Source organism: Numenius arquata, chromosome 6 (assembly GCF_964106895.1).
Source record: "Numenius arquata chromosome 6, bNumArq3.hap1.1, whole genome shotgun sequence".
Classification (NCBI taxonomy): Eukaryota; Metazoa; Chordata; class Aves; order Charadriiformes; family Scolopacidae; genus Numenius; species Numenius arquata.
Window position 1 is genome coordinate 32,606,501 of NC_133581.1, and position 25,591 is coordinate 32,632,091.

The window sequence follows — 25,591 nt, forward strand, 5'->3', positions numbered from 1 at the left end:
AGAGACTCCACTGAGCCACGCGTTAACTTACAAAATCTTTACTATCAAGACCACGAAATCTGTATAAACAGCCCTTATCCAGCCTGGTAAATTATGACATGTAAGAGCCAGCAGCAGAGCCTGAAACTCCTGAAGCCAGCACAGGACCACACTGCCAAGATTATCCATCACCTGGATTTGGCCTTGAACTGACCTGAAACCCCAACTATCACCCTGCTTAGAAAGTGTGAGTAAGAAGGTAAAAGCTTCCAAAATTAATATTTCTAATTCAGAATGTGAAGTGATACTGCTGTGTCCTACTACAGAATGTAACCCGCTCATATTTTACCTTTGCATAGTAATTTACTGTTTTAAAATAACCATATGGCATAGAGTGGTTGTACGAAAATTCTTAATTTTTTTTTCAAGTAGGCTACTTGGCTTTTTCCTAGAATACAGCATTATTTTTTTTTAATTAGCTGTGCTCTGCCCTTCGGGATGAAAGATACACGGTAATTAAATTGTATTTATTATTACAGAAAAGCCACAGCAATTCAAAAGAGCTATCTGGATACGGGCTTGACAGAACTAGCCACGAAGTGCTCCCCTTCCTTCAGCCCTTCTGCTTTTGCTTCTACCAGGCTCACAAAAAAGATGCAAAACATATCCACAAGACATCTGTCAGGCTACTGGTTAACAACCTTTTAGGTACAAACTGGTCTATCTTCAGACAGATGCAGACTCTTGATAAAGTGACTAATTGTAGTTTATATCATGGCTTTAACGTGTATCATTTATGTCACTGTATTCAGGTTTTCCAGACTGGAGGCTGGACATTTCCCCCTCACTGCTTCCATCTAAGATTCATCCCTTCACCTCGTGTTCCTCAACTGCTTTCAGTTAACAAGGTATTTCATGATCAAAGGTTTTAAGAACTAAAAAAACAATTAAAAATAAAACCCAAACCAACAAACCAGAAGAGAAGTAGGAGATATAAAATTTTATTCTTCTGTATGAATAAAGAACAAATCAATCCACGAAGCAGTCAAGAGTACCAGAGTAGAGCTTCTCATTTCTTTAGCTTGGCTAGTAGAGGCTGCAGCTTTTATATTTGATGTGGATTAGTTCAAGTCTTTTGTTCTTTGAAGCATATTCCCATGTGAGCAGGAGGCACACGTAAGGAGGTAGCTCTCTTTCTAGCGTAACAATCTATTTCCTATTCTCACTTGCGAGCAGCATGAAATAGTTTCCCAGAAAACGGGAGTCCTGGCCTCAAATTCTTCTTGAAATGCAAGAATTTTCATAAAGTAACACCAATCTGATTTTAGTTTAGGACTGACAGTGAAACAACTCATTCTGATAAATTAAATGGGTCATCTTTTTCAGGAAACACTTCCAGGATTATTACAAATTAAGCCAAAAACGTAATTTAATAAGTTACTTGGTAAAACCTCCCACTGTTGTAAATATAACAGCACGGTCAGTGCTGCTGATTCAGTTTCCCCAATCCTTCACCTGAAGTTCAGACTCCATTTAAATGAAGCGAGTTATAAGATATGTTGTAACATTTTTCCTCAAAATGCTTAACAAGCATTCACTGACACCACACCAAATTAAACAGAAGCTGCAGTGTCTCTCCTAACACACACAAAGTTTATTATGGATTAGATATCTTCAAGGAACTACTAATGGATCTTCTCAAAGCACCAGTTCTTCAGTGCCAGCAGAGCCATTTCAAATGTCTTAGTACTGAAATATCTCAACATTTTAAAAGGCTAGATTTTTGTACAAGCCCCAGTATTATCAGGCTTCAACAGAAAGAAATGACAGATTATGCTTACGATGAAACTCCTCTTTATCAATGCACTTACTCTGAGATCTTGGACCAAACCCCGAGGCTGGTATGAACAGGCGTAGCTTCAATGAACCTGTGCTAATTTACATCCACTGAGGCTATTATGGCTCCACATCAAAGAACCCTGAAGTGTTCATCACCTACATAAACTGTATTTAAAAAAATATACATATGCTGGCATGTATTCACTTGATTTCACGTTTGTGCTTCTAATAATTCCAGAACTTAATTTTCAGAGAAACTTTTACTCTAAGCTAAATAGCAGAAATCTCAGTAGAAGAAAACTTTAATAGCCTTCATATCCAAAGGTAATTTGGAAACCTGTATCTCTCCTGAAATTTCAGTCATTAGTTAAAGTAAAAAGGCTCACCTTCTCTCCTGGGACATTTTTGTAGTTCCTAATGCCATAAAAACCCCAACCATCTACCATTTCAGATCAGTACTCAGTGGAAACTCAGATTCTCCTGCACACTCTTCTGCCTGCTCTAATACAAAGGAGGTTTGCCAAGAAAGGCTCAAAATGCTCAAACTTTCTCAAATTCAAAAGAGAAAGGGCTGTTGTAACATGAAAAGATGATTAAGGTCCAAGTTCTTTTCATGCATTACCAAAGTGGTTTTTTTGAGGCATGTAAACACCTGCCTATATAACTGTATGTGAAGATAAAAGGAGCTGATGACTTGTAATCTGGAACATTCCTTCCTTTTGGACATCAGCGAGCTAGAAACAGGTTACTACATCTTCTTGCTAAGGTTCTTGTGAGATTTGTTTTTGTTTTGAAGCTGTTTGTTTTTTAAAGAACACATATTGTAATCGGATCAATATTTGCATCTCCTTGAAAGAGCAGTATCATCAGGAAAATCTAGATGCTCTTGTGTACCACCACTGAACGTCCCCTGGGGTTTACTTAACAGTGCACGCTCTACAATCATGTAGGAATTATTTTGTTGGCATATCATAACACCAAGCTCTTCAAGAATAAATTGAGATAATGCTGCCAAATTCTTTTCTGCAGTACAAAAAAAAACCCCACAAACCCAAAACCTCAAAAATCAGTAGTTTCTGTCATTCAATATCCCCTTTAATACCAAGAATTTCACACAAGGCAACTTGAAATCCAGCCTTTTAACATAAGTTGGTGCAATGTTACTATTGAACAACATGAACACATCCAAGAATTTAATCCACTGTGTTACATAGGCAAGACTCTTCAAGCCTTTTGGGTCAGAAGCACACCAAAGTGAACATGCACACTCTTAAGAACCTCAGAACGGTTTGGGCTTACACCACAACACTGCTGACATTTGCTAGTGTTATTAATATTTATTGACCTTTTTCCCCCCCAACACTTCACATCAGCAGAGTCCTGGAAAAAGCCTTACAAACACCACACGTTACAGTTCAAGGATAGAGAGGAACAAAGGTCTACACTGCTTTTATAACATGCGGAGCAGGAAGCAAGCAACCACAAGTAAATGCTGTTACAGCGCTGACTGAAGTCTTACACATGAGAGCAGGACGGTCTTCTCCAGCCTCTCCTCTGCTGGCAGTAGAAACAGTGCATGCAACTGTGCTTCTCAGCTTCTAGAGGCTTACAGAGGACATACTTTAACGTGATCTTTGCCTAACCTAAATAAGCCCTTGATGGACGTTTCTGAGAAGAGGGAAACCAACAAGAAAACGGGGATGGCAATTAAGTAAGGGAATAAAATGGATTATCCACTTCACGCTTCCAATTTTAAACCAATAGTTGACTTATTGCCAAACTTAAGTTGCTGATAGCAGTATGCAGCCACATTTGTTCCTCACCCTCCCAAAAATGTTCCAGGATGTGCCTTCAGAGACAGTAGAAAGGAAGAGCATTTATACAGAAGGCAGAGCTGCTAAAAAAGCTTGAAAGTACTTGAAATAAAAACCTTTTACCATCCCATCACACTGTTACAGACCGCCTGACAACCTGGACCACCTGATCACATCTACGCTAGACCCATCTGCTAAGTGTAGACCAGTTGGTGGTATTTCAGGCATGCTAACAAAGAGACCCTGACCGGGAACCGAAGACACTATGTTTTAAAAGGGCAAAGCAAGCATGACTGTAAACGAAAACCAGAAAACCCTCCCGCTGCTTTCATCAACACACTGCCAAATACTCGGACCTTCACTGATAAAAGGCAATCAACACACCAACAGTGCAAAATCATGGAAAAGACCTGTAGTAGGCAAATCCTCCACAGCTATTCTTCCCTGATTTTCAGTGCCTTGATAACAAGGAAGAAGGGGGTAGCAGTATGCTGTTGCCTTCATCTCTAGTAGGCACCGGTAAGTAATTTCTGATCACTTTTATTGAAGGAATTCAAAACTGTTTCATGATTGAGCAAATGGCAAAGAACTGACAATACAGGCAGTATTACCACCAGGTAAGCCGTATGGCAAGGCAAACAATCCAGAAAGCAGTAAAAACACTGTTCTGTAGGCCAGAAAACACCCTGCCCTCCCCGTCCCTATGGAGGGTGTCTACAGGAGATTTACTGAAAGATTTTTCTGAAAGATTTTTCCTCTTCTTTAAATGTGTAGAGAGGTACAGTTAGGGTATATACAAAAGGGTTTTGTATTCACTTTTGACTCTAGCAATGGTGGCTCAGTTCCACCAGTGTTGAAAGAAATTAAGAGATAAAAAGCAATGGCCCATACAATCCTAAAGACCTCACACAGGTTTAAGGCAAACCAGCAGTAGCCACTGCCCCTCACAGCCAGCAGGACAGGACCCAGGGATCTCAAGCACGTCTTGGAGGTGGACCTCAGGGGCAGAGATCTGGCAGCAAAATCCTAGTCTTTCAAATCATGCCCTTAAGACACTAGATGTTGAATTTCAAGCCCTAACTCCGAGAAACCGAAAAGCTGAAGTTTTTCTGCAAGACACTCAAGTTAGTATAAAACAGTGGAATTTAACATCCTATCTTAAGACTCAGACTGAGCACTCAAGAAATGACTTTTTTAAACCCTTCCGCTTCTCCTTTTTATTTAGCACTCATACCATTAAAAATACGTATTTTATACTACAAGTGAGGACTTCAAACAACCCAAGATTCATTTTTCTGGTTTATCAGTCAGCTGAAAGCCACTACCAAAGTATCCAGTAACCCTAAATGGCTCATTTACTTTAAACAGTGCAAGAATTACTCTGCTAATAGTGAGGTGTCACACCATAGACCTGGGGAAAAACTTTTCATAGCATCAGCCATCTGCACACTAGAGTTTGTTCAAAGAATATGAAGAAAAATCAGCATATGTCTCAACAAAAGCCTTAAATTTGAATCAAATTGAAGTCGATAAGCCAAGCTCCCAACAATGCCATTTTACTCACTCCATGCCCTGAAATAAACTCACGCCTAGTAGCACATGGGGGGGGAACCCAGAAGCACACCAAAGTCATGCAATTACTGATCAACAGCTAGACCCCAAATAACTCAACACCTAATCATGTTGCCAATACTTTGTTACTTATGGAATCCTGAGCCCTGTATGTATGTAAGTTTAGGACTACATCAAAGAATGGATTCAACAAATCAGTAACTGAATCCATACTTCCAGTTACTATTATGACTAAATTTCCATTATGCAAGACTGAGACACACACTTGGTCAAATTCCATAATTTCTGCATATCACAGCACATAATTAAGCAAACAACAAGCTTCACTTTAACTATCAAGAGTTAAACACTACTCAAATACAGGCACAGGGAGGGACAAAGAATAAAAGGATCTTAACACATGCCAAATTGAGGTGCACTATATATACAGTCAGCTTGAGTTTTATCATCGAAGAACACGACTAGAAGACCTTCTCCCTTAAAGGTATTCTGAACACGGACACTGTCAAACCTAAACCCTTCTAAAACAATGCAGGTTATTGAAAATATCAAGCGTTTCTCAAGAAGTTCTCTGGTGAGCTCACATCCTTCCTTTTTTGCTTAGCCATCTTTGCTCAACTGCACATTCACAGCCCACAGAATGAGCATACCACAGATACAGTTCTATGTTTTCTGTTAAAACGGACCCGACAACAGAAGTAATCCGAATATTTCTTACTGTTTTATAAGAAACATTCCCGACTTTGAATTCAGTGTACAGGAAACAGAAAACAAATTCTTAAGCCCTGCCTTTAGGAAGGAAGGATAAGCTTTGCATACCAATTCTTACATTCTGAAGAAAGCAGATTATATCCAGGATAAGGAAATTGCAAAAAAAAAAAGTACCCAAGTACCCAGAATGGTAAGTAAAAAATAACAAATGCTCAAGAGCAAAAAAAAAAACCAAAAAAAACCCCACACACCACAAAAAACCACAAACACCAAAACAAAAACCAGCAACAGAAAACAACTCAAGTCCAAGTCTCAAACCCCCTTTCTAGACCTGCCACTAAATTAGGGCAGCAGAGCAAAGCTTAGAATAATCATTTCTATTGCAATGTTTTCTCCCAGGCTTCTCAATAGCTATTAGCTTCGAGGAGAAAAAACAAAGGTTACAGAACTGGTGCCACCCCCAGGTACCTCACCGTACGGATTTCATCAGACTAAATAAAATCTGCTTCTCCCCACCACCACCGCTAACAACTCCAAATTATCGCCGAGATGATACTGTCCGGGGGGGAGAAGCTCTCCCAGTTCACAAGCCCAGCACCCTGCACTCCCAGCTCAGCACAAAGCTCACCATCCATTTTAAACGCCAGCCAGTGGCCCTTCCCAACACGACTTAGACGCTTTAATACTTATTGCGTTTAACCTACTTAGATAACCGTTTGAGAGGCGAGCAGGGGGAAAAAAAAAAATTTAAAAAAAAAAAGGTATCGATATTAACATAAACAAACCGTGTCTTCTGCAGATGGCGATTATGGCAATTAATCCCTTCACAAAGCAGGCAGTGGAGCACCAGGGCAGAAATCTGGTCACCCAAATACTCAAACTCCCTAACTTCACCGTCTAACAAAGGCTTTTAAAGCTTTTATTTCCCCCTCCTAATTTGAGCTAGCAATCCTCGGTGAATTATTCATACTCCTCAATTCACATTGCCCAGCCGCCATCCCTTCCCCCCCCCCCCCCATCCCCCGCGCCGGTTTTGGTGGGGATTTTTTTTAAGCTTAATATTTCCAGATTCCAAAACGGCTCTTTTCCGCACAAAACCTGAACATCACAGGCTCGCTGGCCGCCTGCAATAGAGCACAGTCAATTCCTACCCTCTCATTTTCAGAAGGGAAGGCGGCCCGCGGGTCGCACCCCGGCCGAAGCCCCCCCTCCCCCCACACACACACACACTTCCCCCCGCCCGGCTCCCCTCACTGCCGCCGCCGACACCCCTCGGCCCCTCCACCGGGCCCGCTTCTCCCGCTTTCGGCCCGCAGGCCAGGCCGCCCGGGCGCGACGGGCTGAGGGCGCGGGGCCCACGCAAGGCCCCACGGGGGGGAGAAAACACGACAGGTTCTCCCACCCGCCGACCCGAGCGCCACAGCGGGCCGGGCCGGGGCGGCGGGACAGCTCCCGCCGCGGGAGAGGCGTCGCACCACACGGAACTACCCCCCCCACACACACGCTTCCCCCGGCGTCGGGGCCCCGGCCCGCTCCCCCCGCCGACAAAATGGCGACGTGGACAGCGGGGAGGCGGAATGAAAGAGCGAAGCGCTCGGCGGGCTGAAGGAGCGCAGGGAGGGCACGGGGGGACGGAGAACGGGAAAGGGGCGGCGGTAACAAAGCGGAAGGTGCCCGGGGGACGGCGCCGGCAGCCCCCGGGAGCGGAGGGGGGGGGAAGGAGGGAGCAGGCCCCCCCGGCCGGGCGGCGAGCAGGGATCGAGCTGCCGGCACCGGCCGAGCCCCGGTACCGCGGGCGGACGATCTCGGGAAGCCGCGGTGTCGGCCAGCGGTACCTCTTCTTGTCGGTGACGCCGCCGGGGCTCTCCATGGCGGCGGGCTGGCTTCTCTCGGCTGCGAGGCGGGCGGCTCCCAACGGCCGCCACGGGGCGCGGGGGGGAGATGGCGGCGCGGCCGGGAAAGGGGCCGGGTCTGGGGCCGCGCGGGCTCAGAGCATCGGGGCAGGCTGCGGGGAGGTGCGGGCGGCGAAGGGCGCAGCGGCGGCGGCGGCGGTGGGCTGGGCGCGGAGGAGGAGGAGGCGGCGGGGGCGGGCCCGGCCGGGCCCAGTCCCCGCGCTGCGCCAGTGAGGAGCGGCGGCGCGGCCCGGCCCCTGGGCCGGCGGGGTCAGCTGAGCGCTCAGCTGGGCGGGGGCCGGCGCCTCACGTGCGGCGCTGTGTGCGGGGCGGGCCGGGCCGCACTGCCGACTCCCGGCCCCCGCGTCCCGGGAAGCGGGTAGCAGCGGGGAGGGGGGGACAGAATTCCCCCTCCCCCCCCAAGGCGTGGTCTCTGGTTTTCACGCCCAGCACCGCCGCCGGTGCGGATCGTGAAAGAAATCGCCCCCAAAAATGAGCCCGCCACCGGCGAGAGCGCGGCCGCACGTGTATGGGCGTATCGCCGGTTTTTATTATTTTATATTCTTTTTGAGGAACTCTTCTCATGGCTCCTCTCTCTTTCTCCAAAAGGCTTCGTAGTCCTAAAACCCGGATATTTCCAGTTAAAGAGTTCAAAACCCCGATTAAAGGGAATAGGCGGCTGCATGGCCGGGCGGGCCAGAGGGATAACACACAGATAATTTAGCGCCTTTCGAGCAAGTTTTACAACGGGGGCTGCGCGGAGCCCCTCGCTCCCGCTGCCTTCCCTCCCACCCCGGCAGGCCCCTGCCTCGCCGCCCCAGCAGCCGTTCGGGCTCTCCGCCCGCAGCACCGCAGTCCCTACCCAGGAGCCGGGGGGGGGGGGGGGGGAACGTCCCAGTCCCTGTCCCTTGCCGGTCCCCCGGGGAAGGAGGGCGGGCGGGCGGCGCTAGGACCGGCGCTGCCCCGCGGCGGCGTTGCCCCGCGCTGCCCCCGCGCCAGAGGCGGCCGCCAGGGGGTGGCAGAGAGCGGCCGCCCGGCGGGCCGGGTGGGCTGGGGCGGCGGGACCGCTCCCCTCACGGCGCGGCAGGGCCGCGGGCGACAGCCCCGAACAACCCCCTGCGAGGGCGGCGTGGGGCACCGCTCGCCCGAGGGCTCTGGGGTCTCCTGCAAAGCTTGGCCGGCGCTGGAGACTCGTCACCGGCGGCTGTGCAGGGGGCAGGAGAGGGTCTGTGCCGCCCCAGGCCTAAGCAGCAGGCCTGGCGTAGGCACGGCCGGTGCGAATGGCTCGGGAGTGGCCCTTCGGAGCAGGAGCCAGGCCGCAGCCGTGGGGGCCAGAGGGAGGAAAATTGCGGGCAGAGCCAACAGGTTTAAAATGAAAACCTCCATAATGGCCTTAGCTATGAACCCTGAGTGACACGTGTCCGGGGAGGCAGGAGAGGGCCAGCTCCAGGGGGAGGGACTCCACAGAGCTCAGAGTTTCCTTTACATCTTGTCGGCTTCCTCCAGCGAGGAGCTTAAGTGATCATACGAAGCTGAATCTTACCAGACTACTCCATGCGCAGCTCAGAGGTAACGATACCTTTAAAAAAAGCAGCTTTGACAGGCATAAGTAACATCCTTGTGCCTCTGTGTGCGCGTGTGATGTTGTAAGAAACACCTGCAGGGCAAAGTGATGTTGGTTCGGTACTGCACCTTCCTAACACTTCTGCGGTGGGTTCCCAACTTCCAGGTTTTTGCATACGACCATGGGTGTTTTGTGGGTTTGGTTTTTTTTAAATTTCTTTTGAAGAAAAAGCAATGACCGTGACATTTAGAAATCACAAGTAGTTTCTGTATGAAATGAATTGCTTCTGGCCACAGCAGCAGTCTGATAGAAGAGGTACGGGTGCTATAGACTCCTTTTATTCCTTTAAGGTTTCTCATCCAAATGCTGACAAAGGCCAGCTTTACTTAGCTTATGAGATGTGACAACACAATAGCCCATGGCAGTGTGGCTGTGGACTAATGGTATTTCTGTGGTTCTGCGCTCTCTGGAGCCTCAAGAAGAGAACCAAAGCAAGACTTAAGCTTAGGTCTCTCACATAAGTACCAAGAAGCCCTACATAAGAGCTCATGGACAACTTCATCTTTCAAGCTGAGGTACAGGCAGTTAAAACATAGGGACAAATCCACTCGTGCGTGGCAACCACACACTATTTTAGTCCAATCAGAGAGTCACCATAACAGCCCCTCAGGAATTTCCCTGGTGAAATGGGGGGGATCTCCTGGCAGGTGCAGAAATAACATACCCAGCTCAGTGCCACCTTCCCTATCAGAGTCCCTGCCACGGAGAACGCATCGGGGGAGTTTCGGAAGCGGTGCTACTAGAGGTACTTCCCATGCCTTGGAGGAAGCTGGTACAACCCGGAGCAACAGTCGCAGCTTCTGTAATTTGAGTGTGAAGTGGTTCCTGGTTGGCCAGCCAGACTCGGAAGTGAAAGCCTCTTTTGCACTTCGACTGCAATCTCAGTGCTGACACTCCCTTCAGAGAACAAGTAGCACTGATGCAAGCCAGACCGGGGACTGCCTCGCTGCAATGCTGCAGAACCCAGCTTATCCTATCCAGCAGGCTCTTATTTTCAATCCTACAGATGTCACTCCTTTGAATGACGATTTTGGTGCCCATAAGCATTGACGACTTAGGATCCACTTGTGCACCTTTATTACCATCATCCAAATTCAAATACTGTGCAATACATCCAAAGGGTTCCTTGTTGAGTATTTTCACGCTAGGTTCTGATCCTTTGAAATCATTCAGGCACAGAGGCTTCAGATGTGTTAGCAATCCCTGAGTGAAAAAAAAAAGACACTGCAGAAAAATCTCAGTATATAAATTACTAACACTGCTTAAGTTAATTGTTCAAAGATGTTAGACCTCTCAGCGTGAACTGGCTGAGGAGCTGTGAGTAAGTGTTGTGGGTTCCTTACTAGACACATTTCTTTCATGCCAAGCATGCTTACCCTAAGCTCATAATAAAGAATACTGCTTCAAAACCCAGCTGTGTTTCAGGAGGACGTTAGTGGAAACTTTTCTGCAATTAGGCAGTAGAGCAGCTCCAAAGAGATGTTAGGCAAACACTCTCTCACACATGCATCCCCCCCCCTCTTATTAAACCTTTCATAGAATCATAGAGACACTTGGGTTTGAAGGGACCTGAAAGATGATCTAGTTTTGCTTCACTCCACTAAAATTCTCTATGTAATTTATCTTTGCGAGTGGCTGATAACAGAAACTTATTACAGGATATAATGCCTTAGTCACTTTTCTTGACCTTTATTGCTGTGCTAAGTTCATACTCCAATTTACGTTAAGAGAACATAGTGTTTGTGTATGACTAATTAGGGCAAATGCACAAGCTGATGAGTCAGCAAAGAGCTTGGTGAGGACAGTGGCAGGGATTCAGCAACAGAACAAACCAGCATGAAGATGTGAGATATGCTCCTGCCTGTGGCTTCATATCTATCTGCTGATGGGTCAAATCTCACCATGGTGGGCTCTGTATTCATTAACTCTCAGCACCCAAACACATCCCCATCAGTAACAACTGGGAAAACTACTGACCTCAGTGGGAATAATATCAGGGGCTTAATTTTCTCAGGTATCTTCCCTTCAAAGAACACTTACGATTTCTGAGCATGGACCTCCAGGTGGAGAGTGCTAAAGAGAAGTAAGGAACTCCCTCCGTTTATCTCACTTGAGTGGGCAACTCACATCACATGGGATGTCACTGTAACAACCCATCCGCAGCACTGGCTTTCCTGAGCTTTTGCTTTGTAGTACGGCTCCTTACATTTAGGGAATTAATATTTGTTTATTTAATAAATAAGCATGGCACTGTAATGAAGGGCACATACTAGCTTATTGATATTTGACCACAAAACTTGGTCAAAAACCCCTGTGGAGGCATTTACTTGGAAGAGAAGTGCCACAGGGTCTCTAACGCTGTGCAGAGCTGTGGCTCTGCTCCACAGGCTGCCAGCGATCTAACGCTTGTTACTACGACTAGCTATGCTTGGCAATGCAAGAAGCTGAGATCTCTGGTATTCAATTCATTTCACAATAGAAAGGTGACTTGAAATTTGAATCAAGTTCAAATCAAAACGTCAGTAGTGAAAGCCTAATGCTGCCGTTTCTCAAATATGAAATATTGTTGGAAACAGGGTACGTGATGGGAGACACAATCTCTCTTTGGCAACTGTTCTTTTCTCTGGTCTTTTCTAACCTTAGCACTTCTCCTCTTCTTCTTGTGTCAGAATCTTACTTAATTTTCTTTCTTTGCGTTTGCACAATCCACATTTTTTAAACTATGACCATCTCTTAAAGCCTGCTTGACTCAGTGCACGTTTAGACATTTGGAAATACTCTCTTGACTGCGTTTTCTGCACAGAGGCGTACACCAATGTGGGTGACAAATTCTGCAGTGTAATAAAAGCACTCTGTCCGATTCATTTTAATTAGATTGGGGGGAAGGATTTTTCTACTCATGAAAGGAATTTACGGGATGAAAGCATAATGCAAGCAGGCACTCAGCAGGCTATGCCATACAGTTTCACCAGGAGGCTGTATCCTGCCAACCTCAGGCCGCTCCTGAGCAGATATTGCCAATTGTACGGTGGTTTTCCTCATGTGGACAAAAAGCAGGATGGAATTTTAAAATTGTCCTTACAGAAAAGATGGGTTTGTGGTTGAAGCCCTGAACGGGGACTAAGGCAGCTGAGGTTTGGTTCCAAGCTTCCTGTGGGACGTTACACAAATCACATAGAGGAAGGCTTTCGGATTTCAGTGCTGCAATCCTTTGCCACAGCACCGAGCAGTTGTTTGCTGCGTGTCGGGTGTGGAGTCCGGTTCCCCATGCGTTGCACCGGGAGATCTGGGACTTGAGCAGGAGCCTCAGAAACCAGCTGAGAAGAAAGTGACTGAGACAACCACGATGGGAACGTTGAAAAAAAAGGAACGCTGCTTGGACCCACCGCCAAGGGGAACCTGGAACCTGCCAAGGCCAGGTTCAGTTTTTGGCCTTCAAGATACTTCTCTATGCTCGGGATCCTCAGCTAGCAGCTCTGCCCTGCAGCTAGGCACAGCAACGGGACTTGGAAAGAGGAGCCAATGTCTGGGGGGTAAAGTACTCTCTTGGAGGTCAGAGATGCTTGTTCAATCTCTGAAGTGTCCAGCTCAGACCGGGGTTCGGTACACACATGGGCGAAGCCTTGCTTCTTCTCTCCTCTGGGAGCTCTTTCACTTTAGCTCCTAAACTACTGTTTACAGAGAGGCTCTTGGGGACATGGGGGAGCTGGGTCCTCCCTCCAAATCAGGCAAAACTGAGATTTGGCCACAAGTTTGCCTACTCGGCATTTGGAGGGTGCAGGGTAGCTTAAAAAGCAGGTTTGGTGCTCCTCAGCTGGGTCCTGAGTACCAAGTGCTGGTTTTGTGGCCATCGGTCTTACTGTCCGAGACAGAGACACAAACACTTCCTTTGCCCTCCCCTTGCCTCTGCTCACACACTCCAAGCACGACTTTCTCGTGAGGCTGCGGTGACCAGTGCAGCACGGTCTGTCGTCACACCAGTAACCAGGCCACTGGCTGGTTTTGCTGGTGACCAACAAAGTGTTTTTAACCTACATCTCTGGAGCCAGCAAGACACTCCCAGTATGCCAGTCAGCCCGTAACACCTCATACCTACCAGGCTCGTTTTACTTTCTTCTTTGCCCGGCTTCCCTTTTGAAGGTACTGTAAACAGAAGTGAAATGCTTTGAGGACAGGTAAGGGAAACCAGACGAGCAGTCGGCAGACGCAGTGTGAACTGCGCAACCGTCTTTGCATAACTTATAACCTAAAGCAGAGGGAAAATACGTTTCCCAGAAGGAGACGTGGTTTCAATTTCATGCAGATTTGTGACTCCTACAGCTAAGTATGATCCGCAGGAACGGTCTGAAAGAGGTTGCTTTTTCCTTTTTTTCATCCTTTTGGTCCCTCCTACCAAGCCCTTTGTTATTTTACAGCCCGGACCGCAAGTTTGTCTCATGGAGAAAGACAAAGTCTGTAATAAATCGAAAGATGAAATTAAATGGGCTTCACTTGTAACTAAAATGTAAAGGGGACCAAACTATTTCACCTGGCCCAAAATTGAGAACTGTTTAAAATTCTGTGGTTTTTTTGTTGTTGTGGCATTAAAACACACAGTCTCTCCAATGATACAATTTCTTAAGTGTTTCTACTTAACATTTTCCCAACTTGGATCTAACTAAAACACAAAGGGCTTGAGGTTTTATATATTTGTTTGTTTGTTTGTTTTCCCACAACACATTAGAAGATGCAGTGCAAGCTTTAATGACTATGTCTGTTTTAACATGCCTTTTGGAGGACTGTAGGCATTTATGGGGGAATGAGGTAATTAATATATTACTTAGGCGTGTGAAAACAAGTTAGAAACAGCTGTTTGTTTTCTCTTGATATGGCAACAAAGTCATTAAAACAATGGGTTCTTACATCTTTTTTTCCTCTCTATGTTCACAGACTGCTCAAGTTGCTTGTTTAAGTCAAAGTTTTAAGAGCTCACCTTGTATTCAGGACCGGTAATTTCGCTCTCAAACACATTATGCTCTCTTACTTATACGAAGTAGCCAAATAAAAATCAATATCGCAATCCCTTTAAGGAAATGTTGGTCTTCAAGTAAACTCAAGAGCTCCCCTGTTCTAATTTCAGCCTCTAAAAAATTATTTTTCTAGTACCTCCATTTCTCTTCCAGACTCAGTTTTTCCGCTTCTTAAGCTAGAACCACAGACTTCACAGCTGTGGTGACAAGATGTGAGTTTAGCTGATCCAGCCAGCTGTAAGAGGTGCCAGGTACCCTGGAGTCTGGGATCTACAAGCGGATGAAGGAAGGATCAGGTCACGTTGCTTCCTGCCTTGCAGAAAGCCAGGTGGGTAGGTGAGGGGGGATGCCTAACCCAGTGTTTCTAAATTGCAGGGTCAAGGAACTGATCATTGCTCTAGGCAGAAATAAGCACTTTGCCAGCTTGATAACAACGGAGCTGAGACACAGATTACAGTTCCTTTAATTTTCTTCCAGTTAATTAAATGATCAATTGCAGTATTGGCTCTCAGCCATGGCAATGCCAACCGAAATGAGCTCTCCAGTTTATGAGAGGCTAATCAACAGGCATCATTTGCCGCAGTGATATGGGTTTTTATTTTAAAGCCAAATATAAAAATGCAGAGACAAAGTACTGCTGTTATTCACAGCAAACTGAGATCTTCTCCTGCCCCCGAAAAATCCCAGTGAAGGGAAAAACGACACGAATAGTTACAGCTTTAGCTTGGGTTGTGTTTTCACGTCTCTGCTTACCGTAGACTTCCTGCATGACCACAGACAAAACACTTGGGGCCAGATATGCAAAAGTATTCAGGCAACTGAAATAAAAATCAGTTGGACCTAGATACATAAAAAGTTTGTGGATCTGGTCCTTTGGAAGGGAGACTGGATGCTCTATCTAGAATGGGTGCTTCCTAGCAGAACTGCAACAACTCCTGTCACGGAAGACAAAGGCCAAGTAAGAGGCGAGGAAAGACAACAACTGAACACCTCCAGGGCATTTGACCTCAAAGCAGCATCTGAACACTCTGCCCAGAGTCTTCTTAGTGCTACTCACCTTGGTCAGCAGTAACAGAGACCAATGTACCCTTTGATCACTTTCAGCTGTTTTTTGGTTTAAACTCTCAATTCCCAAGGATGTCAGCTAGAGAAACTGTGGAGTGCAGGAAGGGTGAAGTGTGGGGCAGTGAAGCAAGGACAACCAGCGCTGGGTTGTCAGGGCACTTTGGCACATGGGAAAAATAAAGAACTAGTTAAGGTATATAATGGATTGGGGCCATTCCTATGTTGTTGATGAAGAATTTGGCGATCTTGGCAGGTTATGGTAGCAGTTAATAAGCAGTGCACTCCAGAGACTGAGAAAACCCTGGGTTCGTATGTCAAAAGATGTCAACACATGATGGAAGGAGTTTGCCAAGGAACTGAGTAAGCAAAATTCAGAACCATAATGACAAAGTTGGTGCATCAAACCTCTCTTTGCTATCTGAGATCACATGCTAAGTAATGAAACTGTTTATCAATAAGAGGCAACTCGTGAGCGTGGGAAACAAAGATGTCGTAGGAACTGGATCTAGATAAGAATGACCACAGACCTCATCATTTTCAGAACCAAATGAAAATTTGTTTATGCTGCCAGCTTTTTGCTCACTGCAAGCTTTTAGTACATTCACACACCCAACAGAGAGAGACACACACAAGCTAACAAAGTTTTCTTTTTCCTATTGTATTGGAAAGGAGAAAAAAGTTAGTTCATGGATATGATTTCCATTTTTAGACAGCTGGGAAGCCCTCAGTTCTTCATGAAGAAAATAGATCCCCAGAAAAATAGACAGCAAGGACAGAAAACCAGTTAAATTTCATCACTGTTTCATGGCTGCTACCTTTATCAAAAAAAAATAATGCAAGAGGAGTATAGCAAGAGCATCTCTACTACTCATTTATACTACTAGAACGGTTGCACAAAACAGAGAAGATGGTACTGCCCGCAATCTCCCCAGGTAAAAGCAAGCGTAGGCCTGAGTACAGCAACTCATGGATTATTGATAGGACTAGCAGCTGAACATTAAGCCATCTTCTCCCAAAGAAGCAGCGAAAGAAATCTAATTGGCAGAGTAGAACATGGTTTCTGGAGAAGGAAGAATTCATTCTGGTGTAACAGGGACACTTTTGCAGGGTCTAAATTGATTTAAGCTTGGAAACAAAGAAACAAAAATCAACCCCTTAGGTACCAAGATTCATAGGAGACATCATCAGGGTGAACTGGGCCAGGAATTCACAAGCCAAAGAGTCTCAGTAGTTATTAGAGGCATATGTATCACTATAACTGATTTACTGGGCAGGAACGCATGCCCAGCTCACCTGGTACCCTCAGTCTGACATGTCCAGAGCACTGCACCCTCACCCATCTGCCAAGCATCCCTGAGGCTCAGGCAGAGAGAAAAAGGTCTGAAAATAGTAGATTTAGAGGGAAAGAAACACCCCATGATATCTCAGGCTCCTCTATAGCCAGCCTTGCTGTCTGAGCAATGCCTCTCACGTTGCATCTTGGCATCCTCTTCAATATATTCATCAATGACCTGGTTGAAGGGATGGAATGTACCCTCAGCAAGTTTGCTGATGATACAAAACTTGGAGGGGTGGCTGACACACCAGAAGGCTGTGCCGCCATCCAGGAAGACCTGGACAGGCTGGAGAGCTGGGGAGAGAGGAACCTGATGAACTTCAACAAAGGCAAGAGTAAGGTGCTGCACCTGGGGAGAAATAACCCCCTGCACCAGGACAGGTTGGGGGCTGACCTGCTGGAGAGCAGCTCTGAGGAGAAAGACCTGGGAGTCCTGGTGGACAACAGGATGACCATGAGCCAACAATGTGCCCTTGTGGCCAAGAAGGCCAATGGCATCCTGGGGTACATCAGAAAGAGTATGGCCAGCAGGTCGAGAGAGGTCATCCTCCCCCTCTACTCTGCCCTGGTGAGGCCCCACCTGGAGCACTGTGTCCAGTTCTGGGCTCTCCAGTTCAAGAAGGACAGGCAACTGCTGGAGAGGGGACAGCAGAGGGCTACAAAGACGATGAGGGGTCTGGAACATCTCTCTTAGGAGGAGAGGCTGAGGGACTTGGGTCTTTTTAGTCTGGAGAAGAGAAGGCTGAGGGGGGATCTGATCAATGCTTATAAATACTTAAATGGAGGGTGTCAAGAGGACGGGGCTGGTCTTTTTTCAGTGGTGCCCAGTGACAGGACAAGAGGAAATGGGCACAAACTCGAATATGAGAAGTTCCACCTAAACATGAGGAGGAACTTCTTTCCTGTGAGGGTGGCAGAGCCCTGGAAGAGGCTGCCCAGGGAGGTGGTGGAGTCTCCTTCTCTGGAGACATTCCAAACCCGCCTGGTCATGTTCCTGTGGGACCTGCTCTGGGTGGACCTGTTTTGGCAGGGGGGTTGGACTAGATGATCTCCAGAGGTCCCTTCCAACCCCATGTGATTCTGTGCTCTTGCTTCCCCACAGGTCAGCACAGAGGAGGGAGCAGAGGAGAGCCCGCACGAGATGCCCCAGTGCATCAGGCTGCAGGAAAGGCAGGGACAGACAGGCTGCTCCGACCGTGTGGCTTCTCAGTGGAAAACTGGAAAAATAGAAACATAGCCACAATAATAAAACCCAACAGCAAACACCCCCTCCTCCCTCAAAATACAGACAAGCAGGCTTGGCTCAATCCGAAAGGTTGCCAGTCCGTTGGCTTCTTCAAGATCACGTAGGCAACCAGTCAGCTTCTCAGGGATACATCCCAAGTTTCCAAATTCACAATTCTGCATGGTAACCACTAATCTTCCTGGCAGGGACTTTTTACAGACAAAAAAGTCCCTCATATGTTTTTACCCCATCAAGAAAAGACAAGTAGCTTGCATCATACAACTTTTATTATTTTTCCCTGCAAAGAAAACTCAACTTAAAAAATGGGCTGAAAATGACTTAAACGAGCTGAAAACTACCCAGAGGCAATTTTTATTTTGCAAAACATAGTTATCTCATGTCCAGGAGCCCTCATTAATTTGAAAAGTTTCCGCATGACCTCAGAGTTTCTGTAGCGTGTGTGAGCGTCCTGCAGCCTCTGCTGCATGGGATGGTGAAGAAATCGCTACCACAGCCCCGTGGAGAGAGTAATAAAATTCTGTCTATCATGTTTGAGACAGCACAACCAGTTCATTTTTTAAAATAAATTATAAAACTGCACATCTCAGCGTACATATTTAACAGGTGCATATGCATGCTCACCTGAAAAACGCTGCTAAGCGGAGGTAGCTGCTGGCAACAGGGTTACGGCCCGTGTGGGACACACTCATGCTTCCTGAGATTGGATGTGGCCAGCTTTGAAGAGCTGGGTGTCAGTGAAATCAGGCCAAGCTCTTGCAGGCTCATAGGAGGGGTATGAGGAAAATAGTTCCTGGAGTTAGCTAACACACCTGACCCGAGAAAGTCAATCATCTCATCGATTCGTATCTCTTCTTCTGTTGGCCCTCTCTAATCTCTCCTGCCTGGGCAACTCCTTCCAAGTGCCTCATTGCTAAATAGCTGTTAAAGCACAAATACATTAGCAACTCTGTATTATAAATTCACTCACAGGCCACACGGTGCTGCCAAGCCTGGCCATGACAGTGGGACTCTGCCTCATTGCTGGCTGCTTTCCCGTGCCAGGAGTATTGATCAGCCGCTCTGAAACAACATTGGAGTTTGCATCCCACAATAACATGTTTGTGACCTTTACGAAGCGACCGCAGCCTCTGCGGGGTGTGCACTCTTAAATGGACCGGCTTCAGGTGACCATCCCTGTTCCCTGCTTCCAGGCAGCTCCTGCCCCAGCAACTCCTTTCTTCTCTGCTTGACCGGGCCAGAAGTTGTCTTTTCTCCTTTCAGATGAGGGGAAGTGTTCGTGGTCCCTCATACGTGCAATGCCATGTTGCACCTTCTGGTACTGGTCTCTTCTCACAGGTAATTAATGACAGAACGAGAGGGAATGGCTTCAAGCTCCAACGGGGTAGGTTTAGACTGAAAATTAGGAAAGAATTTTTCACAGAAAGAGTGGTTGGGCATTGGAATAGGCTGCCCAGGGAGGTGGTTGAGTCACCGTCCTTGGATGTGTTTAAGAGCCGTTTAGATGTGGTGTTGGGGGATATGGTGTAGGGGAGAACTTTGTAGAGTAGGGTTGATGGTTGGACTCGATGATCCCAAGGGTCTCTTCCAACCTAGACGATTCTATGATTCTATGAACCCTCTGCTTAGCTCTCGCTGCAGCACCCATGCAGGCACTCAGTGTGCTGCTTTCCCCTCCAATATTCAGCCTATCTCCAGGAACAGAGGGGCCGGCTGTGGAAACCTGTGCCTCCGGTTACCTCCCTGGGTTTGGAGGTAAGCAGCAGTTTGGAGTGGGGTTTTTGTGAAGCTGAGGCAAAGGGATTTTGATGGGAAACCATCATCTGCAGTGCCCGGGGAGGGAACCAAGCATGATACCCGCTGCAAGAGCGGGGACTCTCTTGCTGCCGCATTGAGGGGGTGCCCATGGAAGAGGGGAACAAGGACGGGCAGCAAGAAGGTGCTGACTCTGTAGTCCCTCCCTCACACAAAACATCCCGGCTCTCCCAAGTCCTCTCTGTGACATTTCGCCATGGCAGCTCATAAGCAGCAGTCCCCCAGGTACCAAATGGGACACTTCTCCAAAACACGTGGAGTTTGAGTGAGTTTGCCAACGCCGCTGAGTGCACAAGCTTCCAGGCAAGCCGTTCCCCCTGTGATGCTCCGTTTCTTCTGCATACCAGCACAGCCAAGTTCACTTCCCTTGCGGTGAAACGAGGAGATATTTTAAAGTCTTGGAGACTTTTGTGTGAAGAGCAGGGTGAGGGCCTCCTCGCTTGTTTACACACTGTTTTGATGAAAAACCGAAGAGGTGAGTATAGGAAGAGGGAGGCTTTCCCGGAACGTCCTGCTGAGCTCTCCTTGAAGGTCCCTGATCTCTTAAACCACAAAAGGGATGGGTAGAAGGATGGAGGTGGCTGGAGAGCACGGGGATGGTAAACGCATGACTCGGGCATGACGTGGTTTCAGCAGAGGGCTGGTAATGTACAAGCGATAAAATGGGAGCTACCAGCACAACATTTCCTGTTAACCACATACCAGCCTTGCTCAGCTTCCCAAGGAGAAGATACTGGGGAGAGGAAGGAGGGAACTACCGGGGAGCCATGGCACAGCCCGTACCAAAGTGTTACCCTGGACGTAACAGATGAGAAACCCCCGTCACAACCCAGTGAGGTCTGGGTGCGCACGAGAGCTGCAGCAGGCAATGAAAAATAAATTGGGGGCAGAAATGGGGGCAGCGCTGGAGTGGAAAGCCTGCGGGCTGGCAGAGGGCTGGGGATGGGCAGCTGCCTGCTCAGGGTCTCTGCAGGACTGGTGGATGGGGCTTTCCTGGGTGGGCTCCGCTTGGTTTTCCTCTCCAGAAAAGAGAATTTGCACTGGAGCAGGTATTCGGAGCCCCTCGCTGTGCGCTGCTGGTTGTGGAGCAGAGCTGCTGTCGGTGCCATCAGGAAAGCTGGCCAGGTGGATCTTTAATAAACCCCCTCTGCAAGCAGCCTTTTAATGGGCTCTTTTGCCTCTGGAGGATGTGACGTGTGGTAACAGTCTGTCTGTAGAAACACTTGCCCGTCTGTCTGCAGAAATAGGCCAAACACAGAGTTTTCTCCTTATTCACACACAAAAAGGTGTTTTTTTAACTTAAAAACTCGCGTGCTTTCACAGAGTGCAGACACGGTGCCATCAGCCGCTGGGGGAAGGCTTTTCTCTCCGTCACACGCAGCGGGATCTGCTGCCAGGCTGCCGGATAGTGGCTGCTCTGAGTGCCTCTGCTTGTACTAGTGGAATATATTTTATGCTTCCCAATGCGTGGATTTACTGAAGGCCGGCACTTATGGAAAGCCACCGGATATTAAAAAAAAAGGTGCTGGGATTAAAACCGTAAAAATATACACTACTAATGACAGCACTGATTTTTAAAAGAGTTAACATAAGTAGAAAATATAGCTGACCGCTTTTCATAACTGTTTAAAAGATGAATGGTGTTTTGTGGCAAAATGCTGCTCTCCGTGACAGGTGGGGAGGGAGCATCTGGGGCAGAGGGACTCAATGACATAAATTTGTCTTCCTGTGTATTTTGGAACATGATTTCATTTGTGTTCATTGAAATGACAGCTTTTCTGGTCATTTCTTCCTTTCTCAGCAAAGAAGCCTTAATCTCCTTACTGGAAATTGTACTATTTATGCAGAAAATCCTGCCCTGAGATTGCTTGAGATCATGAGTTATATAACCCAAACAGATGGAGATGGGACTTTTTTTTTTTTCAATGTCAATTCATATTATAATCCCAACAGGCTGCAATCGTATATCAGCTCATTTGTAGCATAGAAAAAAAATGGACTGAGGATTTTAAATATGTATTTAATATACACATGCATAGGAACACTTTAGCCAGTGAAAAGGCTGTCGCTAAATACCAATAATAGTAATAATGCTTATTAAGGACTTTCCTCATTCTTATGAGCGGAAGGACTCTGTAAGATACACAGAAGAATATGTACATGATATTATGACCATCAGCCTGCAAAGGCATAGTTTTTTTAAATACATAGTTTTTTTAATACATAGTTGTATTTATACATTGGATAGATGTGGTTATCTGCAGTGCTGGTATGAAGTTAAATCTGAGAATGCCTGGGAGATCAAACCGGTGAATAAATGGGAAGGAGGAGCTAGAGGAGAACTGGAGAGAAGCAGGCCAGGGCAGGGCAGTCGGTGTGAAGAACCTGATTAACGCTGCCCCGTTCAACTCTTGAGCAATATTAAGTCTTGTAATGATGAATCATCCATCCAGCTTCCAGCTGATCACATGCACGCACTGTAGAAGCCAATATATAATATACAATGCCTAGATTTCAAATTCACATTAGCTTAGTAGTCAGTCTGCTAACACGATCAGGCAGCTAAAATCCTAAAAGGCTCAATTACACTTGCAGATATTTTATCCTTTTTTGTTACTAGTGTGTCTGTTATTATTTCATGTGAGTTTAAGCTGAAGCAAATTAAGACCGCAGGAAAAAAAAAGATGAAAAGGGATGGAAGGGAAAGGTAGCAAGCAAAGATTATTCCAAAGTAAAATGAATATAATTGGAATATCTAGGTGTTCTTAAAACTGAAGGGGGCTTGATCAGATGAATTTGGGAGGAGGAAGAGAAAGAAACAATAATTTGAACCCAAATCTAATTTTCTATCAAGCTGAAGTTCAACCAGGGCTAAAAAAAAAAAAAGCCACCAAGTTTAAATATGGTCTTAATCCAACCACATGATATGCTTTCATTTCATTCTGTGGGAATTTCCCATGTGACACACTTGCATATTTGGGCCCAAAGTGTAATCTAAGGCTTAAACCATGGCGAGGAGCTCTACCGGGGGGAGCTTTCAAGAAAATCTCAGGAAGCGAAAGCAGAGCTCCTGGTGTGACGCAGTACTTTCTGCAAAAGCAAAAGCAAAAGCAAAACAGGAGGTACAATGAGGCCACCAAAGCTGGATTCAGGGGGCTGTGCACAGAGATTGACTGTGGTGGACCTGGCTGTGTGCTGTCTTTAGCTGTTATTGCACAACCACCACTTCGTTCCAGCACACTGCCTTATCGTGCTGGGATTTGCCAGAAAGAGGTGTAAGGTAGCAGGAGCAGCCTCTGGTCCAGGGAACATTAATGGATTCAGATTGGATATTAGGAAAAATTTTTACACGGAAAGGGTTATTAAGCCTTGGAATGGGCTGCCCAGGGTTGTGGTTGAGGCACCATCCCTGGAGGTATTTAAAAGACGGGTTGACGTAGTGCTTAGAGACATGGTTTAGTGATGGGGGGGGGTGGGGGGTGGGTGTTGTGTTTATATGGTTTTCTTTTGTTTTGTTTTGTTTTGTTTTTAATCAGAGTTAGGTTGATGGTTGGACTAGATGATCTTAAAGGTCCCTTCCAACCTAGACGATTCTATGATTCTGTCATTCTATGGAGACCCCAATATCTTGTCTGTCTCCAGCGCCTTCTGCTACCCTTCCACACATTCATGGTGGCGGGTTTTTTCCTCTTTTTTTGGTACCATTGTAGTGCTTGCCTGCCGGGTTGTAATTCCCAAGGGCATGCCTGGCTGGGATGCTGCAAGCAAGAGCTCACTTCTGTGCTGGAACCACAGATGACAGCAACAGGCCAGGCCCCATCGCAAGACAAAGCCTCAGTTTTGATCCCACCTTTCATTTTGCTAAAACCTGAGGGGTGGCAGAGCCCTGGAACAGGCTGCCCAGGGAGGTGGTGGAGTCTCCTTCTCTGGAGACATTCCAAACCTGCCTGGACACGTTCCTGTGCAACCTCCTGTAGGTGGACCTGCTTTGGCAGGGGGTTGGACGAGATGATCTCCAGAGGTCCCTTCCAACCCCATGTGATTGATTCTGTGATTCTGTGAACACTTCCTCCGGTGAATGCTCTTAGGGGACCAACCAGGTGATGGAGGCTGTTAAAAGGTGATTTGACAGTAGAAGGAATTGCAACATTTCAGAGACAGCCCCAATTTTAGGCAGGGACTTGCCATTTCTCACACACAGTGCTATGCAACACCTTGACCCCCTTTCTTCTGGACTGAGGGCTTTACCTACATGGTACTACTGACTTGAGAAAAATGATAATGGGTTTTTAATTCAATCTGTATTTTGGCCAGTGATTTAGTCAGATGTTTTTCTGTTAGCCAGACCTTCAATGATCCCCCCCCTGCCCCCCCTTTTTTTTTTTTCACAAGGAAAGAAATGAGCTTCTACTCCTGCTTGTAAATATATGTAAATGTTTAACTGAGCAGGATTTTGCTCAGGCTTATAAAATGTGCTTTCTTTAGAATAGCTTTTCCCTGGGTGATGTAATTTACTTGACTGGGTATTTTCTACTCTTGCACAACTGTGTTAGTCGATCTAAGCAGATTAATCTAAGCACCACCGTGGCACTCACTTTGCCAAGCGGTTATTCAGTGCCCTGCAAAAGAGAATTGTTATTTTTGGGAGGCAAAAGGATCACTTCTCTGTGCCCGAGGTGACTTTCAGATGGATGTTAGTCTGTTTGTGTGTAAATAGGTCTAAAAGCCCCAAGGACTGACTGGCTGGATGAGCCAGATACTGTACTGACAATTATGTAACAGAAGCAGCACTAAAAGGAGAAAAAAAAATGCTGGGTTTTTTTTTTTTTCCCCATTGTTACAATGACAGTCCAGAGTCAGATGATTTTCAGGGCACAGAGATGACTCTAAAGGGACCATCCACAGCACAGCCTACATTGACAAGTCCTTTCCCAAATCCTCAGCCCCACAGAGCTCTTGATATTTCAGTGGGTTTGTCGGGGCTGGGGTAAAAAAGAGGGAGAGGAGAAACAAGGAAGTTTATTTTTAGTATAAAGGTTCTCAGACAGGGGAAAGGTGGTAGACTGCTAGCTTTCAGGAAACATTTTGTTTAAACCTAAAGCACAAACTGCGGGAAGGGGATTCAAGTCATCTCCGTAACGCGCTCCAAAATGCTTCAACATCACTGGGTCAGTCTGCCCTTAAGGGTGAGATAATTACAGCTGTGCTGTCTGAATAAGGGATTTTTTTTTTTTTGGTTCACTGATCAAAAATTTCTTTTAAATTAACTTGAAATGAAAATTTCACTCCTCATTTTATTAAGGTTTTGGGAAAGTCAACATTTTGACCCTTTTCACTCAATATTATTAATGTAATTCAGGCAATATTCAAGAAAACACAGTTTTTCATTAGGATTAAGGAGATTTTAGGGGGAAAAAAAAATCACAAATATTTTTGCCTTTGTAAAAGTACTTCCTAAATTCAGCTCAGGTACTTGGTCACTCCAAAATTGCAGGCTCCTGCAGGGAAATATGTTTCTGGGCTTCTACTGATCTCTGATTTAATATTAAATTCCTTGATATTTCTGCCTATTAAAGACATAGATTTGGTACCTCCAATCACATCTCCCTCTTGTGGCTACTTCCCAGGACTAAAACAAACCTGCTATTTATTTACTCGGCGTTATATGGAATTATATAGGTTGCTTCTTCCA

The 25,591-nt window shown here is 46.3% G+C and overlaps 1 protein-coding gene across 1 annotated transcript in view; it reads right to left on the bottom strand.

The window, feature by feature from the left end:
• Window positions 1-7,785, bottom strand: part of HIF1A (hypoxia inducible factor 1 subunit alpha) — a 31,430-nt gene extending 23,645 nt beyond the window's left edge. The window contains exon 1 of the mRNA XM_074148790.1: window positions 7,706-7,785. Within this exon, the coding sequence (XP_074004891.1) occupies window positions 7,706-7,785 (80 nt within the window). The remainder of the gene's footprint in view (window positions 1-7,705) is intronic.
• Window positions 7,786-25,591: the final 17,806 nt, after the last annotated feature.